At 42.2% G+C, this 18,239-nt stretch overlaps 1 protein-coding gene across 11 annotated transcripts in view; it reads left to right on the top strand.

The window, feature by feature from the left end:
- The window catches only part of Stox2 (storkhead box 2), a 251,385-nt gene that overhangs the window by 200,943 nt on the left and 32,203 nt on the right, over positions 1-18,239 (top strand). The window contains exons 1-2 of one of the 11 annotated variants that reach the window (XM_031339744.1): positions 10,744-10,849; positions 11,910-12,029. The exons of 8 other annotated variants lie outside the window; for them this stretch is intronic. In XM_031339744.1, coding sequence (XP_031195604.1) covers positions 12,005-12,029 — 25 coding nt within the window. In that variant the 5' untranslated portion in view covers positions 10,744-10,849; positions 11,910-12,004. Of the gene's footprint in view, positions 1-8,518; positions 8,883-10,743; positions 10,850-11,909; positions 12,030-18,239 lie in introns of those variants that run through there. 2 more of the 11 variants (XM_031339745.1, XM_031339743.1) reach the window with 2 other exon arrangements.

Here is an 18,239-nt window from a genome sequence, read left to right as displayed (position 1 = left end):
AAAAAAAAAAAAAAAAACAGCAAAGTAAACCCAGAGTGAGCAGGAGGAAGGAGATAATAATGGCCAATTGAAAGCAGAAGGAGCGAAGCCAACCAATGGAATCAAAAACAGATTCTTTAAAGGGATTGATAAAGCTGAGAGATATCCAGGCAGATTGACCAAAGAAATTACCAATACCAGGGGGGAAAGAGCACAACACTACAATGTCCACAGACATTGAAAGACTAATAAACAAATAAATAGCTCCACGAATGTAAATTCAGTAACACAAGCAAGCAAAGCAAATCCTAGAAAGAACAAGCGACCCATACTTTGCTGAGAAGAACCAACGCCAAGCTATTCCAGGTCTACATGGCATCATTGGAGAACCCGACCAAACATTCATAGAACTAACACCAGTTCAGAGTGATGCTTTAAAACTAGAAGGGCAGGCAATCCGTCCCAACCCATTTTACAAACTCACCAGAACTCACCAGTGTCCTGATGCCAGAACCCAAGACAGGATTGGAAAGTATAGCTCCATATCCTTTAGGAACAGAGGTAGAAAAGGATCCTCTACAGAATATTAGAAAGTTAAATCCCCCACAACACCCAGAGGAAGCTCCACTCCCAGGTGCTCTGACACACCCAGGATCAGAGGTAAGCAGGAACCAACATCTGTCCCAACACTGGGAGTAACTGGGACCAGCGGGATCAGGCACTTAGGAACTCCTCAAGCCTAGTGACTTCAGTTCCTTCTGGTCTGTCTGGGAAACAAGAATGTGATTCAATTCTATTTAATTAAAATATGTTTTTAAATGTTAACAAATTCAGATAAATTGAAATCATGTAACTTTTCTCATCATAATGTAATAAAAGTTAAAAAAAAAATAGAAAGTTAAATCCCACAATAGATTAAAAAAAAAAGAGTAATAGGTAATGGCCACGTGGCTTAAGCCTCAGAGTAAAAGAAGGCCAATTCAGTGCTTGAAAAATCAAGTGAAATCTACCACAGTAGCACACTAAACAAGAAAACGCAAAGAACAGATCCAGACAGAGCAACCAACAAAATTAGTGAAAGAGCTTTTTAAAAATTTATGAATAAAAGACACGTTTCTGAGACTAGTAGAGTAGTCAATAGGAAAGACTCAATACCCTGCTTTCAAGACTGAGAACAGGGCAGAAATAGCTTCATTTCTGTTCCACATCGTACTGCATGTGTATCCCGAGTTATTGCAATAAGACAAGGGATGCACATCTTTTGCAATCTTATGCAAATAGCTTGATAGACTAGGGAAATTTCACAAGAAATCTACCAAAGCACTGCTAGAACTACTTTGCTACTTGGACTACAAATTTTACTGGCACTTGGCTGGTCAGTTCAGTAGTTCCACTGAGGTTAACTGTACACATACCATAAAAGCCAGAGGTTTCATTCTGACTACACACAATGTTATGGATGAATTTTAACATTGTGCTCAATGAGAATAGCCAGTCTGGAAGAGATAGGACCGTGCCCTTATGCTATCCAAGAAAAGGCAAAATGGCTTGGTGGCTTCTGGGGACTAGAAGGGTGTTAGACACAGTATAAGGAAGGTTTTTTGGAAGTAATGAAATGATTTTATAGCTGACTGTACCTTTCTTGACTGTGATGTTATATATATACAACTATTTATTTATTTGTTTATATTTGCAGAACTCCAAACATCAAAAGACCTCAGTTTTGTATCAGTTAATTTTTAAATATTATGTTTGGCAATGCAGGTTTTCACAGTTGAAAAGTAAATGGTTTCTGGTTTTCTTATGATTGCCTGTTGATTAACTAGACCAGTGCTGTTCAGCAGAAATGTCTAAGGTGATAAAAATGTTCCAGGATACCCTTGTTGTCTTTGAGCATTTGAACAAAAGAATTAACTATTTCATCTGGTTTATGGCAGAAAACAAAGGAATTCTATTATTTATTTAGTTGGATTTTTAAAGACAAGTTTCTACCATGGGTAACTTAGTTTGGCCCTAAATTCATGATCCTCCTGCCCCTGTATCTGGAGTACACCGCCATGCCTAGCTTATCAGTCAGCTAACTGATTAAATTATTTTTTTCTGTGTATGTGCTGGGAACACAGAGAACTGGCTCAGCAAAAACATGTTATTGGGTGAGTAATCTGTGTGTTAGTGAGGGTGTACAGCAAACCAAAACCCAGTTAATAGTTTAAGTCAACAAATGTAATGCATTCCCCTTATCTATGGGAGAATTTTTCGAAGCTCCCCAGTGGATGATTGAAGCTATTCACATGATTGTTAGCATTGTATTTTTCCTACACATTACCTGTGATAAAATTTAATTTCTAAGATAGACACAATTAATATTTTATCGACAATGATTGAACAATTATAGGTTCTCTCAAAAATATTTTTTTGTTTGTTTGGTTTGGTTTTTGGTTTTTTGGTTTTTTGGTTTTTCGAGACAGGGTTTCTCTGTATATCCCTGGCTGTCCTGGAACTCACTCTGTAGACCAGGCTGGGAAATCCGCCTGCCTCTACCTCCCAGGTGCTGGTATTAAAGGCATGCACCACCACTGCCTTCTCTCAAAAAATATTAATGTATTTCCACCCAAGGGAAGTAATTTACAGCCTGTCTTTAACACATTTGAAAAAAGCCAGAGTCACTACTACTCAAAGAACACTACTCTTGTTCTTTGGGGCATTTATTAAGTAAATAAGGTTTGAACACAAGACTATAGTCTAAAATCCATTACCTTGGTAACAGAGATCTCTGCTAAGTGCTTATATACAGAGTGGAAACACTGGATGGAGATGATTCACATCCCAGGCGAACACATCATCACATTATGCAAAACAGCGTGAGGTGTAAAACTTACAAATCATTCACTTCTGGGACTTTCCACTTACTCTCCTCAGATCATGATTGACTATAACTGAAACCCTCAAGGGGAGACTGAAGACAAACGCTAACTACTGCTCTGGCTGTTGGTAGGTTGCGAGAACATGGCGACGGGCACAACTGTCTGAACCTGTGTCATTCTAGGTAGTAGGAACAATGGCTGGATAGACTTTAGGCAGGAGACAAAGAGCGTCTTGAGTTGTCAGGAAAGCAGCATGCTGAGGGTGCTGGAGCCTCCTGAGGTGGAGGTGTGTGTGTGTGTGTGTGTGTGTGTGTGTGTGTGTGTGTGTGTGTGTGTGTGTATAGCTAAGAGAAGTCACATGGCCTGGGGAGATGGCTCAGTAGGTAAAGCACACTTTGTGCAAATCTAGGGACTGGGGTTTGGAGTCTCAGGATCCACGTAAATGCAGGCAGGTTAGGGTTCATCTTTAATGGCAGTGCTTGGAACTCAGAGACAGGGAGTCAAGTAGACACACCTATCAGCAAGATCAATGAGAGGCCTTGCCTAGAAGAGACATACACACACACACAAAGCAAAGAAACAAAAATAACAACCTGCAGTGTGCGTACTGTATGTATCCAACGCCAGTCGTGCTGCTACGCTCAGCTTTGTGATGGAGCCTAGGACTCTTTACATTCAGCCTGGGCTTGCTTTGCGATGCTCACCCCCAACCACCCCCCACCCTCCACCCCCGTTAACCAGAGCTGTGTGAGCAAAAGTGTCCCATGCCTCCTTAACATGTGTGCTTACTTTCCATTCCTCACTTAATTGGAAGCACCTTGAGGTTGGAGGTCAGTTCCATAGCTGTGTCTTTGTTTCAGAAGCGTGGCAGCCTTTGCACCCTTCCTGTTTCCCCACAGTTCGGCTTTACAGCTGAGGAGTGCCGCCCACAGAGCGGTAACTCAGCCTCGATTAAATAAGCCAGTGATAAAGTCATTTGGTTTCTCTGTTCTTTGACCTTATAACTAATTCCAGCTAAAAGAGCTCCAGGTCTTCATCATGCTCTATCTTTAAAGCAAGAGAAACTTAATTGGGAAATACCATTCTAAAGTCTGCTTTCAGGTGGATTTGCTGCTTGGCAAATTTGGGGGATAACTGTCCTCCAAGATTGGGATTATACCCAAACTGGCTTTTGCTGTAACCTCAAGGTAAACTTAGTCACTCCCCAAAGTGATGCTCACCTGTACATTCTGGAAGCCAGAGTAAATACATTTCAAAGATTTTATAATCCCAACCGCTGTCTGTTGTGAAGTGCCGTGAGTCTTCAGCGTGGGATCTGGGGGCTTGAAGGGGCTCGGTTGGTCAAGTATGCTTACTGAATAGGCATAAGGATTCCAATTGGGACTCCCCTGCGCCCCTACAAAGAGCTGGCAACGATGTGCCTGCCCTTACAGATGTGCTCATGGGCTAGGATCCCTAGCCAGTTAATCTTGAGTCAGCGAACTTCAGATTCAGTGAGAGATCTTGCCTCAAAAGTTACAATGGAGAGGAATCAAGGAAGGTGGGTGGCAAGGACCTCTGGCCTCCACATATGTATGTACACACACACACACACACACACACACACACACACACACAATGCTAAATAAATCAATAGAATCACACATTTACCCCTACAAATAGTAGGCTTCTGAAAACATACCTTCACTCTCCTTGCAGCTGGGAGCAGTTGGTAGGAGTGTCTGAGTGTTATTCTCAGGTGTGCTCTAGCCCAATTGGTCACAGATGTAATCCCCACACACCCAAGCACTGTGTAGTAATAGTCTTACGGTGAGAGGCAGTCCAACTTCTTTCTCTTTCCCGAGTGTTGTTTAATTATAAAACAAAACTTGAATCTTTCCCTTTTCACCAAAAACAAAAATAAAAAAAAAATTGTACAGGCTCTTAGCTTTTTAAACTTTGCTTTCTTTGTATGGACTTGCCTTCATAGCCATTTGTCCTTGAGCCTAGAATCCCCCTGCCTCAGCTTCCCGAGAATTAGAAAGAGTTAGTTAGAGTTACAGGTTCTCACCCCCTCGCTCAGCCCAGTGATTTCAGCCTGTCCTTTCTTGTCTTCCGACATCAGTTAGAGGAACCAAGAACAGAAGGGAAAAGTTGACATCATGCTGTATCTTCATGTTTTATTTGTATTTTCTTATCGGACTTCTGGAGAAACCTTAGAGTGTAGGTAATCGGGATTACATTTCTTTTAATGTATTTATAAACTAATAGAATAATACATGTCCAAGAGACAGGGAAGTGTCTTTGGCTTAACTCAACTCGATCACCTGACCAAGCCAGCTCTCCCATCTAGGTCTTGGTACCATCCCATCCAAGGACAATGCATTGGATGACTTTCGCCGTCTCCTAGCTTCGAGCCATCCTTACTCTGGTCTTACACTATGGGAACCATTCTGATTACAGGCCAGGCCGGCCGCAAAGATGTGAGGACCATAGTGGCCCACCTCTTGTTCAGGCTTCATGTCTGACCCCTCTTCTACCTGGAGCCATACCAAGGGTGTTTGTTCTTTATTTAATTGCTCTCCCATCCTCTGTTGCATCTAATCTGACTTTAATTGAAAACTTTTTTTCTCTCTCATTATAAGAGTACACTTAACTCAGTAAATCTGGAGCTAGAGAGGCCCTGTAAACTCTGGAAGTTTCTGGGGTTGTTTGTTTGTTTGTTTGTTTGTTTTTAACTGCTTTTGTTGGGTTTTTACTTTGTGAGTTTTTATCTGCTGGTACACAGGGACTACTCTTTGAAGAATGCTCTTCTGTAATTTTTGTTTTTCAGTTTGGACTAATATCCCACACTTGGCAATATTCCAAGTGTTAGGCCACTACTATGGCCCAGACTTTGGTATGTAGTCTAGGCAATTGGTTTTAAGATGTGTGTGGCACCCCCCCCCCCTGGAATGTGTTTCTGTCCTTCCCTGAGCTGGAGATTCAGCCCAGGCCCTCGAGCATCCTAGGCAAACACTTCACCACTGAGCAACCCTCCAGCTCAAATCACAGTTTTGATTAGCTCCTAATTTCTTCATTCTGGATATTTTCGTGAAACATAGATCAATTCTTACCTACATTGGTTTCTCTCTTTTCCCCTGGGTAAACAGCCAGCATCTTGTCTGGTCTTTTGAAATTGGTGAAAGTAAAGGCCACACCCCAATATTTGCTTTCTTTGAACATATCTTATACTTGCAGACAAAGAAATCTTGTCACCAGTCCCACCAATCTGTAAAAACATGCTGGGACTTTATCTGTTTGTTTAATGTCTTCCACAGGCATGCAGCATGGCTCTTTGTCTCTGTCTCTCCTTTCCATCATCTGTCTGTCTATCTATCTCCTTTCTGTTGATCTCTCACATTGGTGTGTATGAATGTATGCATGCATGCATGTATATATATATGTTTGTATGTAAATGAGTGAATACCACTCCATCTTAGCCAATCTAGACAGGCATCTATCCTTTATCTAAAACTCCATGATACTTCTAACCACATTGGCTCTGTTATTTTGCTTTGCTACCTGGTAAGCTGTCCCTGTCTTTCCTCTTCTCCATTCCTACCCAGCTATGCTGCCACACCCTACCCCACCTCACTGTCCCTGAAGCCCTTGCCCAGTCTCACCGCACTACTTTGGTGTCTTCTCAGATCAGAAATGATCACCATCCTTCCTTTTCTTTCTTTCTCTCTTCCTTCCTTCCTTCCTTCCTTTCTTTCTTTCTTTCTTCCTTTCTTTTTCTTTTTGGTTTTTCGAGACAGGGTTCTCTGTGTAGTCCTGGCTGTCCTGGAACTCACTCTGTAGACCATGCTGGCCTTGAACTCAGAAATCTGCCTGCCTCTGCCTCCCAAGTGCTGGGATTAAAGGTGTGTGCCATCACTGCCCGGCCCATCCTTCCTTTTCATGGCACAGTTTCCCTCTCCTTTGAATGACCAAACTGTAAGTCAAGGCGCCATACATACTTAGCTCACGTTGACCTCAGCAACAAGCACTGTGTCTTGTGTGCCACACTGAGCAAGTACTTGAACCAGACTGTTGTTGTAGACTAGAGGTTTTCTTTCCAGCCTATTGGAAGAGTCTTGCATAAGGCAGAAAGTGTTGGCATCGAAGACTCCTGGGTGGTAAGGGAGACAGAAGTCCCTAGGAAAGCCTCTTTGAGAGTGTCAACCTATCTTGTTACCTTTGGCCAGTTGTCGAGTGCTTAGCACCGATTTCGTTTTAAGAGTGCAGGTTCCTATAGATGAAAAGCTTCCAAGGGATAAACCTAACTAATGGCTTTAACAAACGCTGACTGGAAATCTCTGCAAGTGTAAGGTGAATCCTTCTCTGACCCCGTTGGATGCTTTTACCCTGACCTTGCACCACCCTTTCTGCCTGCTCTTTTACTTCTCAGAATGAATGCTGACCCCCAGGAGGCTTATCCCCCTACCTCCCAGCCCTGAGTATCATCTTGGCTCAGGCTTCCTGTCTCTAGATCATCTGTCCCTTCCTTCAGTGTCTGCTGCTCAGGCACTTCCCAGGACCACACTAAGGTGGATGCCTGCCTTCTCTCGCCTGTCAGGTTCTAAAAGAAGTTCCACTCTCCTTTGACACCATCCACATCTCCTCCAAACTCAGTTCTCTTCACCCGAGTTCTCTGGAGGCTCCCCAGGCCCCACCTTGACAGACCCCACCCCATATTTCTTTCTACTGAGATGTGAGTACCTTTTTCTTCTCCAGTGGATTTCGAACTTCTCACAGGTAGAAGTCGATTATTTTATTTGCTTGTGGGAAAAAAAGAAAAAAAAAGCACACACTGGTGTGCACACCATGTCTGCTATCTTACACAAACTTAAATCATCCCAAGTAACCATACAGCAGTACAGTTAGGCACCCAGTCGATGTTTTTAATTGATTCAAGGGTAGGTACTGCTGTCTGCGGTTTCAAAGGCAGAAGCTCCAATGACTTTGCCAGACCGTTAGTCATCCAAATGTTTATTACAGTTCTGTGTGACCGTGTCACTCATGCTGCAATTCACTCTTCTGCTAAGGAGCACTCCAGGTGCCAAGCACTGCCTTTTTTTCACACCTCATCAACTGAGCAGGTCACCTTTGGAATCCTCCGCTGTCACCAAAGCTGATACTAAAGGAACTGAAGGCAGGCAGAGGAGGGGACTGTTCATCACTGCTGGAGCTGATTTTTGACCCTCATGCCCACCGATGTCTAAAACTTGCAAATGTCTTTCTTGCTTGCGTTATTTTTCTTTGTGTGTGTGTGTGTGTGTGTGTCTCGCATCAAGTGCAGACCCTGGAGCTACTCTCTGGGATTCTGATCCTGCCTTGAACTCAGTGGCTATGCCATCTGAAGGAAGGCTGATTCTTTTAAAAATGCGACATGTCTTTCAGGTTTGCTGTGAGAGTTAGCTACTTGTATCTATGAACAGAACAGGCCCTCCTCAGGATAGAAATGTGCATATTTAGACATTGGAAACTTTGGACACATCTTTCATTGCCATTTTTCTAGCCCTTTGCATGCTTGAGCTTTCGTTTCTCTCCACCCAGTGATTTAACCTTTAATATACATAGAAAAAACTGAAATCCTTAGCTGTTAAAGGTAGTACAATGAGCTGCTACTTCCCTGGAGGGCTTTAAGATGCCAGGGCTAATGATATTGTCATGGCAACAGAAGGGAAGGCGGCTACATCAAATCTGTAGTCATAAAAGGGAAAGAGCTGCCATAGTCAGTGGTCATCTCTCCTCAGTTGAGCCTCTTTGGAAACCTCTCATAGACACACCCAGTCTCCTAGGTGATTCCAGGCAATGAAGGCTGACCTTCATGGACCCATTGGGTAGAATGGGGTGGATTTATAATCAAGGATCCAGCCCAAATTGAAAGAGAATTGATTAGTTTTGGGGTGCATCGATAGAAGGCCCCACTCCTGAGCCACAAGTTCAGTCTACAGTGACCGACCATGAGGAGAGAATTAAGAGTGCATTGGAAAGGAAATTCACAACCAAGGCATTTCTTAAAAAGCATAAAAGGTATCAGTTATGGGTTGTTGGTCTTTTTTTTTTTAAGTGTATGAAGCCATGATATTCAAACATTACCTGGTTTAGCAATAGCTACAGAGGGATTGTCAGTGATATACAATAGCTAGTGTCTATTACATTCGCAGATTAGTGGGTACAGAGTCTATAACGTAGCCAGAGTAGGGTGACAAGGAGAACCATGGCGTCTACAGCATGAGCTTGATGATCCAGGTCAGTAAAAGAAGAAACACAGGAGCTGAGGGACTGAAAGGAACCAGATGACAGACACCAAGCAGTTGTGGGTATTTTTGGAGGGGAATTTGTTTGTGTTTGTTTGTTTTGTAGCATTAGAATCAAGCATATCAATCAGCCAGTACATGAATACATGCACAGTCAGCATGCTAGGTAGGTATCTGAAATTGCAAGCGACTAGAGATGAGGTGATATGGCACATGGAGACCAGGCTGATATATATTTGTAGCTATTGGATATGTTGACAGGCCAAAGGTACTTGCACATTTTAACAGCTTCCCAAGGCCATACCAGGAATCACTGTCAGGGAGGAGGTGACTGGTACTCGCCAGAGGGCTGTGGCTGGCTTGGGACAGGGCCTGAGTTTCATGGTGGTGTGTCTTAGAAAAGGCCAAACCAGAGAAATTGCATGAAAAGTTATGTCGAGACCTGAGCCTGGTAAAATCCCCTGAGTTCTTCCAACTCAACAATTTGGACAAGCTGCCAGAGGTGGAGACTGATGCTTACCATCCTCACCATCACAGCACTGTTGAGGCTGAGACAGGAGGATTACAGAAAGTAGGAGACGAGCCTGGGCTACAGAGGAAGGATGGAAGCAAGTGGAAAGAGCCCTGGTGAGGACCTTCTTGTGTTTATAGTAACTGGCTTCAGTTCTGGCTTTGCTTTGGAGTTAGGCTGCTGTGTTCAGGAGGATGTGGTGAGCTTGCCGGTACACACATCATCCGCTATCCAGATCTATCTGGTATCTGAGTGTGGGTCACTGGTGGGTGTGTCTGTTTGGTCCTGAGGTGAGAGAGTAACGATGCCTGTTGGGTGCTACCTTGGGACTACTGGGTAGTGCTATTTAAATACAGTAGAGTCATTTCACCCTTGTTCTCTTTCTGCCTGCTTTGTTTGATGGCTAACATTCCTGTCTCCTGCCAACCTTTCCTTTCCTTTCTTCCTGAGGATGTTGTGGTGGTTCATCTGTCAATACAGGCTGAATGTTTTCTGAGTACTTCTGCCCTATGAAGTCTGGTGTGTGTGTGTGTGTGTGTGTGTGTGTGTGTGTGTGCATGCGCGAGCACACACATACACGCGAGTGCTTATATATGTTTGTATACAACACATATACACATAAATGTAGGATGTGTTCAGCATGGGCTAATAATGAGCCTGGTACAGATGGCGCAATGAGCAAGACATTTTTGCATAGATATGTAACTGGTTTGGTTTTTTTTTTTTCCCTTCTCTTACTGATCTTAGACATAGAATTTGTTTTTTTAAATTTCAAATAGCAGACAAAGCATCGACATAAAGCCACAAATCCTGTGACTCCCACCAGTCATGCTGTCAGCTCTGGAGAGCCTGATGCTGACATCCAGTTCCTGACATAGTGACCTCATTCCCCACACTGCCTTTATGGGCAGTGGCTGAGCCGTTCTGCTGCTAGGGCTGCCAGCCTGATGGGTGACGAGCCCTGGGCTTGCAAAGACTTGCAGGGCAACTGGGATCCATGGTAAACAGCTCACTGCAGCTAAACTTTGATCCGGTGTGCTATAGAACTTCCCGTCACATGTAGGTGGGAGATTCGTCGTCCTCCGTGACAATTAAAAACCCAGCCTTAAAAAAAAAAAACCTCAAAGAAGGAAAATGTATCAGGTCTGCAGGTCTGTTATTTGCAGTGTGTTGTGTGTGCGATGCCAGATCCAATTTAACAGTGTGTTCTTTCTTCAAGCATTTTGGAGGTATGTGCCCTTTTTACTCTTTCGGCGATTTAAAAACATATATATGTATGCAAGGGGACTTACACACAAGATGGTGCCTGGGTCCCTTAGAGACACCTGGGGTCTGTCCTACCCTGCAAGTCTCCGCACTGCACAGACAAAGGAGCTGACAGACACACGCAGGCTGTGGCTTTTCTTGGAGCTATGACTCATATCGTCTCACAAAGGATTCTGGGCAGGGGAGTGAGAAGTCAGGTTGGCTGATTGGTCCCTGTGACTTCACTTTGCAGAAAAGAATCAGAAGGGGGGGGGGGAGGGTGGTGACACTGCAGATTCCCGAGACACTGCAGTGGGAATGTCGGCACAGTGCTCGTGGCTGTGATCTATGGGCTAGGCATAATTGGGATACAGCTGTTTTGTGCAAACAGGATGAAAGGATGGGGAGGACGACTCCCTCACCCCCACCCCTGTCCGTAAAATCATCACTAGAAAAGTACATTCACAGAGCCCTTTAAAGGTGTTTTGGACAGAACTTATGTCAATGTCACAAACCCTGATTTGTAAGAAGAGCATCCCTTATCCTGTATGTATGTATGTATGTATGTATGTACATATATGTGTGTGTGTGTGTGTATGTATGTATGTGTGTATATGTATGTATGTATGTGTATATGTATGTAGGTAGGTATGTGTATATGTATATGTATGTATGTGTGTATATGTATGTATATATGTGTATATGTATATGTGTGTATGTATGCATGTACAAATATGTGTGTGTATATGTGTATATGTATGTATGTATATATGTGTATGTGGGTATATATGTGTGTGTATATGTATGTATGTATGTACAAATATATATGTGTGTATGTGTATATGTGTATGTATGTATATATATATATGTATGTAGGTATATACGTGTGTGTGTATATGTATGTATGTATATATGTATGTATGTATGTATTCTACAAGGTAAAGTCCCAGATTGTCATTGTAATCCACAGGCCTGCAGTAACTTATCTGAAATGCTCACTTAGGATACTATTACTCAAACGTTGACTCTTTCTTCTTATTACAGATTCTAGGACTTCCATTTCTGTTACTGGCTCCTTCTTGTGCTTGGATGCATTCCCCTAGCATGCACCAGGCTTTAGCATCAAAGCTACCTGGGGAATGGAGCCAGTCCAGAAAGGGTCAGGTAGGTTTCCTCTGCTTTTACTTCACAAACTTGTTGTATGGAAAAAAATATATATGTTAAAAATGTCAGTGCTACCTGCAACCAGCACAAGCAGACCCCTGACGAGTGGTCTTGCTGTTAGCGGGCCCTCGGCCTGTGTTGCTGGCAGTCTAAACTCTCCAGTAGAGGATGCCCATTGCATGTGACCACATCAACCATTGCCTAACCAGGGCCGAGCCCTCAGGAGCTGTCGAGCCAAGGCTAGGACACAATCAGAGTGTTCCATTTCCACCACCTGCATGTTGCTTTCACTTCTCCAAGAGAAAAAATATTCCTTGGACTTTTTTTCTCTTCAATTAATATATAGCCCATGAAATGTGTGTAATTTGGCCTGGGGACCTATGTGTGTCACATTCATGGCTGAAGGTGTCTGATTTACACGCTCACAGTAAGAGACTCTCTAAGAAGAGTATCACTTTGAGGCACTTAGTTTCTGTGAACTAAGAAAAGGTGTGTTTCATTAGGTTTAGGGTTTTGATTATGACAGAACTCTTTTTTTTTAAATATACATAACATAACATCACATCACATCCATAATATAAAATCTTTTTTTAAATAATAATAAAATGGTCAAAATACTTGCCAAAGTTGCATTGAACATGAAAGTGGCATATCTGAAAGCATGACTTTACCACCTCCCCCAGTGCACTGTCAGTATTGTTGTTTAGTAACAGTATGCCTCAGAGTATTGGGCCCTTTGGGTAATTTGCATACTTGGAATATTTCAAAACAATTCCAAACCCACCTTGGCAGGCCCTCAGGCACCCCTCCTCTCTGTGGGTTCAGCCACACTCGCAGTCACCCCTTCCACTGTGGGACAGAAAGCATGCCACCTTTTGTTCATTGCTAAGGTTGTTTTTGTCCATAGGACCTTGCAGCTTTACATTTGAGGGTACCAAGTCGGTTTCAAAGGATGCTTGATCAGGGGGAAAAATGCACACACTGTCTGGTGTGACCATGATTCCACTGTAGCCACACACCCTACTGCTGCTGTGTGCCCTTTGTTTTTCTTTTTTTTTTTTAAAGATTTATTTATTATTATACATAAGTTCGCTGTAGCTGTCTTCAGAAACACCAGAAGAGGGCATCAGATCTCATTACGGGTAGTTGTGAGCCACCATGTAGTTGCTGGGATTTGAACTCAGGACCTGCAGAAGAGCAGTCAGTGCTCTTAACCGCTGAGCCATCTCTCCAGCCTGCTGCTGCACATCCTTGGAGATCCCATTTAAAAGTCTCTCTTCCACATAAACTCTCTCAGTGGAGGAAATTACAACAGGAAGTGTGTTCATCCACCTGTTCACCCTTCTTTTTGGTTTCCACTGTATCTAGTCATTGTATAGGCCCTGTATCATGCGAGGACACTTTTATTCAAAAGTAAATAGTGTGCTGTGTCTACACGTTCCCCGTGTGTCCTTACCTTCCTCTGCCTCACCCTTCTCCCTACCATTATCCCTTGCTCAGTTTTTCTTCTATTTTTATGCCATATGTACATATATGATTTCACATGTTTATATGAAATCTCGCCACCACATAAGAGAAAAAAAGTACTTTGTTTCACTGAGGTTGGTTTAATTGTCAGTATATGATTGTCTCCAAAGGTATCTGTTTTCCTGCAAACGATGTAACTTCCTTCTTTATGTTCTAGCATGTGTGTGTGTGTGTGTGTGTGTGTGTGTGTGTGTGTATGTTGTTTCCATTCCTCTGTTGTTGCACACCTAGCTTAGTTCCATGACTGAGCTACAGTGAACAGTGCTGTGGTACAGAGAACTGTGCAAGTGTCTCTGTGGTAGGACTTAGGTCCTGTGGGTAAATACGCAGGGGTGCTACATTTGAATTATGCAGTACTTTTAGGATTTTTTTGAAGGAACTCTTTTCATTTTATCTATAGAAGTTATACTAGTTTATATTCCCAGCAGTGGTATAGAAGAGTTACTTTTGTCCACAGCCTTGCCAGCATTTTTAAAATGTAATCGCCATTCCAGATTGGGAGAAAATGGAATCTCAAGGTGGTTTTAATTTGTATTTCTCTGATGACTGGAGGGACCCGTTTACTGGCCGTTCCTGGTTTTCTTTTGGGAACTGTCAGTTTCACCATTCCATTTATTGATTAGTTTGTTTAATTTCTTGTTTCAGTTTTTGGGGGTGTTTATATATTGAAGATAGTCACCCTGTGTCACACGTGTAGCTACCCAAGCTCTTTCTTTATTCCTGATCCCAAGCTCGCTCTTCCTCCCGTTAACTTCCCTTTGCAGCTGTAGCATCGTAAGTAAGTTCATGAGGTCACATTTGTCACTTCCTCAGCAGCTGGAGCTTTATTTAGAGGTTTTGTTTTTGTCTTGTCTTTGGTTTTAAAACAGCTTCCTATGTATCCAAGGCTGGTCTTTAACTTGCTATGTAAAGCTGAGGATGCCATTAACTTCCAATCCTTCTACCTCTGTCTCCTAAGTATGAGTACCAACTGTCCTGGGTGGGCTCCTATTGTGGAATCTGCTAGCCATGTGCCTTGTGTTTCTGTTTATTGTTTTTTCTATAATCCTTCATAGGATGCTTTGAACATTAACCGGAATACTTTAGTATTAATTTTTCACATTTTATGTCTAAACTGTACTCATTGAAAACTAGATGCATAACTTTTCTGCATCTCACATTCCTTCTTAATTGTTCACATGCAGAGAGTGCTCAGTACAGAGTTGGAGGGAAGTTATTGAAAAGCATTATTATATCATGTACACAAAATATTAACACTCTTTAATTTTGATAGAATCAGAAGACATCCTGTTAAATGAAATAAACTACTCACATTAGGACAAATGAAATATGTTCTCATAAATTAGTAGAAGCTGAAAGAGTCAATCTCTTAGGAAGACTTCAGAAATCACCAGAAACTAGGAAGGAGAGACGGAGAGGAAATATGAGAGAGGTCATATAATAAATATCAAAATACAGTTGTTAGGGGAAATCATCCCTGGTGTTTACAGCCCAGACTGGGAGACATAGTCTCTAACATTTTATGATCGATGTAAAATACCTGGAAGAGAAGAATCCATGAGACACAATATAGAAGCGATGCTTATCAGTACTTTCATTTGATCATCACACATTATAAATTTATACCTCCTATGTACTCAAGAACTGTGCACAACTCAGTACACTCTTAAGATTAAATTTTAAAATGAATCTTCACAAGGTATGTGAGTGGTGCGGTAAACCTCCGGAGTTATGCGAGGCTCAGGAAATTCTGACTGTTTTTTTACACTGAGTTGCCATTATAGCTTCGAAAGCTGAGCAAGCCTGCTGGCACAGGGCTTGCTTACCATGAAGGATAAATGTGAGTGCATGGCTCTTAAATGTGGAAATTAACAGCAGCCCGCTTGGATTTTATTTGGGATTTTTAAGGATATTTAAGCTGTCCTTAAATAAGGAGAGAACAAAATTCCCAATGTTAGTGTCAATCCTGCAGGACAGTTTTCCCGAGAAGAGAAATTTCCCCCACTGTGGGAATGAGAACCCCAGGGCCCATCACCCTAACTCCTAACGTCACCTGACGTTAGAACTAAGAGGTGTTTCTTAGGCAGTGTATGTGAGAGTTGGCCCAGTCACAGTTCTGAAACAGGACAGCTTTCTTTACTCGCCTTATAACTGTTTGTATATAACCTTTCTCATCTTCTAGCGCCCCAGTGAACTCCATGTCTTCTGTTTGCTCTAAAGCCATTGTCTCTTATCCCAAAATCATTAAGTCCCCCTGTATCTCAGTGGAAGTATCCCACTCCCTCTGGGAAGGGCTCTTGGCTGAGGATCAGGAAGACACTTATGTCAATAGTGTAAGGAGGTCAACCTCCCCCCTCAGTATGGGCTAAGATCTTTTTAAATGGCTTCTTTTAATAACTAAATTCAGTTTTTTAAATAAATAATTTTTTATAATTAAATTAATTTTATGTTGGAATAAATTTAAATATGGGTGAAAAAGAAATGGTTTAGATCTAAACAGGCTTGGAGACTGTATATTTTAAATACTAGGTCCCAAAGGCAGTATGTTCAACATCCATGGTCCTACCTAATTCCCAAAGTCACCGTAAGGTCAACATCACTATTGACCAGTGGTTCTCAACCTGTAGGTCGTGACCCTTTTGGGGGTCGAGTATCAGACAGTCTGCAATCAGATATTTACAATTCATAACAGTAGAAAAAAATCACAGTTATGAAGGAGTAACAAGATGGTCTCATGGATGGAGGTCACCACAGTATGAGGATCGCAGCGTTAGGAAGATTGAGAATTACTGCTGTAGACACTATGAAAAAAAAAGAGAAGAAATTGAGACAAAAATTTAAATAGTTTTTCCCCAGTAATGTCACTAATGAAGTACAGAGCTGGGGATCTCAACCCTTGGTGTAATAACAAAGATGTTTTGTCTCTGCCCTGACATGTCACATTTGGGGGGTGGAGGGCGACCTAACAGCACAGCAAGTCAGAGTGTTCTCTACCAGTCTGTTCAAGGCCGCTTAACTTTCTGTCCTTTGCCATTCTCTTGAGTTCTTTCAGAACAACCTCCCTGACTGTTGGAAGGGACAGTAGGGTGACAGTTTAAGTTTCCTGTGGTGGTTGTTCAGTAAAGGTTGTTACAATCTGGGTTCTGCCACTCTGACCGCATTTGACCTGTATTTAATTAGGCTTGGTTGTTGAGGTATATTTGTATTTCACAGAAATCAGTCACAGCATAGTCCTGAAACCTTAGCTGATGAAGCCAGAAGACAGAGGCTAGGACCAAGCCTCGGGGATTTTAACTCTGAGAATACCCCTGCAAATATAGGCCACTTTATTAAATTATCATTGAAAATTTTTCATCAATAGAAATTAGAACATCTGATGTATTTTTACGAACAGGCAGGGATTGTCTGGATGGTGGACATAGATGGGATCTAGATGGTGGCTTCCACTAAGAATTTATATTTGATTCTACTTGAGGTGCTCGCTCTTGAGGAAGACTCCCTCTTCTGTGGGACACATGTTAGCTATGAGCCCATAGAGCTATATGATATCCAAGAGACTGTGTTAGTTGTTGTTGGCCAAGATTAGTATTTTATCATGATTTTTTATCTCAGGTGGTGAATGGCTTTAATTTAATTCTGGGTCAGGGAGTAGAGAACAGAGAGTGGCTCTTGTCACCAACATCTTAGTAGAAAGCAGAGCCACGCCTGATCTTGTCCTTGGGTGTAGGCCCTTTCATTCATGAAATACTCAAGCCCATGGTATGTAAGCAGCAGTCTGCTGGTTTCTACTCCCTAATTTCTCCCACATCTTGGTGGTTTGCTTCCAACATGGAGTTTTAGCAAAGATGTGGTGAACTGAAGTGTGTAGCTCCTGGTCCCACTCTGCTTCTTCACCTATAAATCTACATAGCAAATGGCCAAGTTGTCCAAAGTGTTAAGATTAGGACGGGTGCCAGCCATTGCTTCTCATTATATGGAGGGAACTTTCACACACTGCTGTCCCCTAATAGCTTTTCTCTATGATTTTTTTTAAAGCTTTCTGTATTCTATGACAGTTTTCCAATAATAGTCAAGTCTCAGTAGCAAGAGTATAACTCAGGCAGCCAATGGAAGCTCAGAAACTAGAAAGGTGAATTCATCTCCTCCACCAGCTACACCTTTCTACATCATACAGACATGAGTGGAACATTCCGAATAACATGAGGACATCAACACGTTTTGGTGTGTGTGTTCTTGAGTCACCATGACTGCGCTTACCCCTGCTCTCATTAGCAGTGTCTGAGGAAGTCATAGCCAATGGCAAGATTAACTCCAGCATTAGCAATAGGAACACCCCCACACACACACACATTACCTTTTGAGTTCAGATAGTTTCCTCAAATAATCTTAGAATTGGATTTTGTGTCAGAGAACTATTAGGGTTGAAATTAAGCATTAGAAACCCCTAGAGAGGCTGTCATAGAAGTTCTAAAAATTCTAAACCTTTTCCTGTTGTTAAATGTCAAGTTTCCTTCGTTGCCTAGTGCAAGGAGGACCCAGCCTCACAGTTTTGAAGTTGGTGGCATTTTAAAACAAACTTAGGCTAAACTAGTAAAAGTGCCGTTTTCAATGCCCGCTTTCTTTCAGATTTCAGTACAAACAGTTGAAAAGTCAAGTATATAGTAATCTGGTTTCAAAGAGACC

The sequence above is a fragment of the Mastomys coucha genome, unplaced genomic scaffold, assembly GCF_008632895.1.
Source record: "Mastomys coucha isolate ucsf_1 unplaced genomic scaffold, UCSF_Mcou_1 pScaffold22, whole genome shotgun sequence".
NCBI classification, from domain to species: Eukaryota; Metazoa; Chordata; class Mammalia; order Rodentia; family Muridae; genus Mastomys; species Mastomys coucha.
Note: the sequence above shows the minus strand (reverse complement) of the source record. Positions and strands in the feature narration are given on the sequence as shown.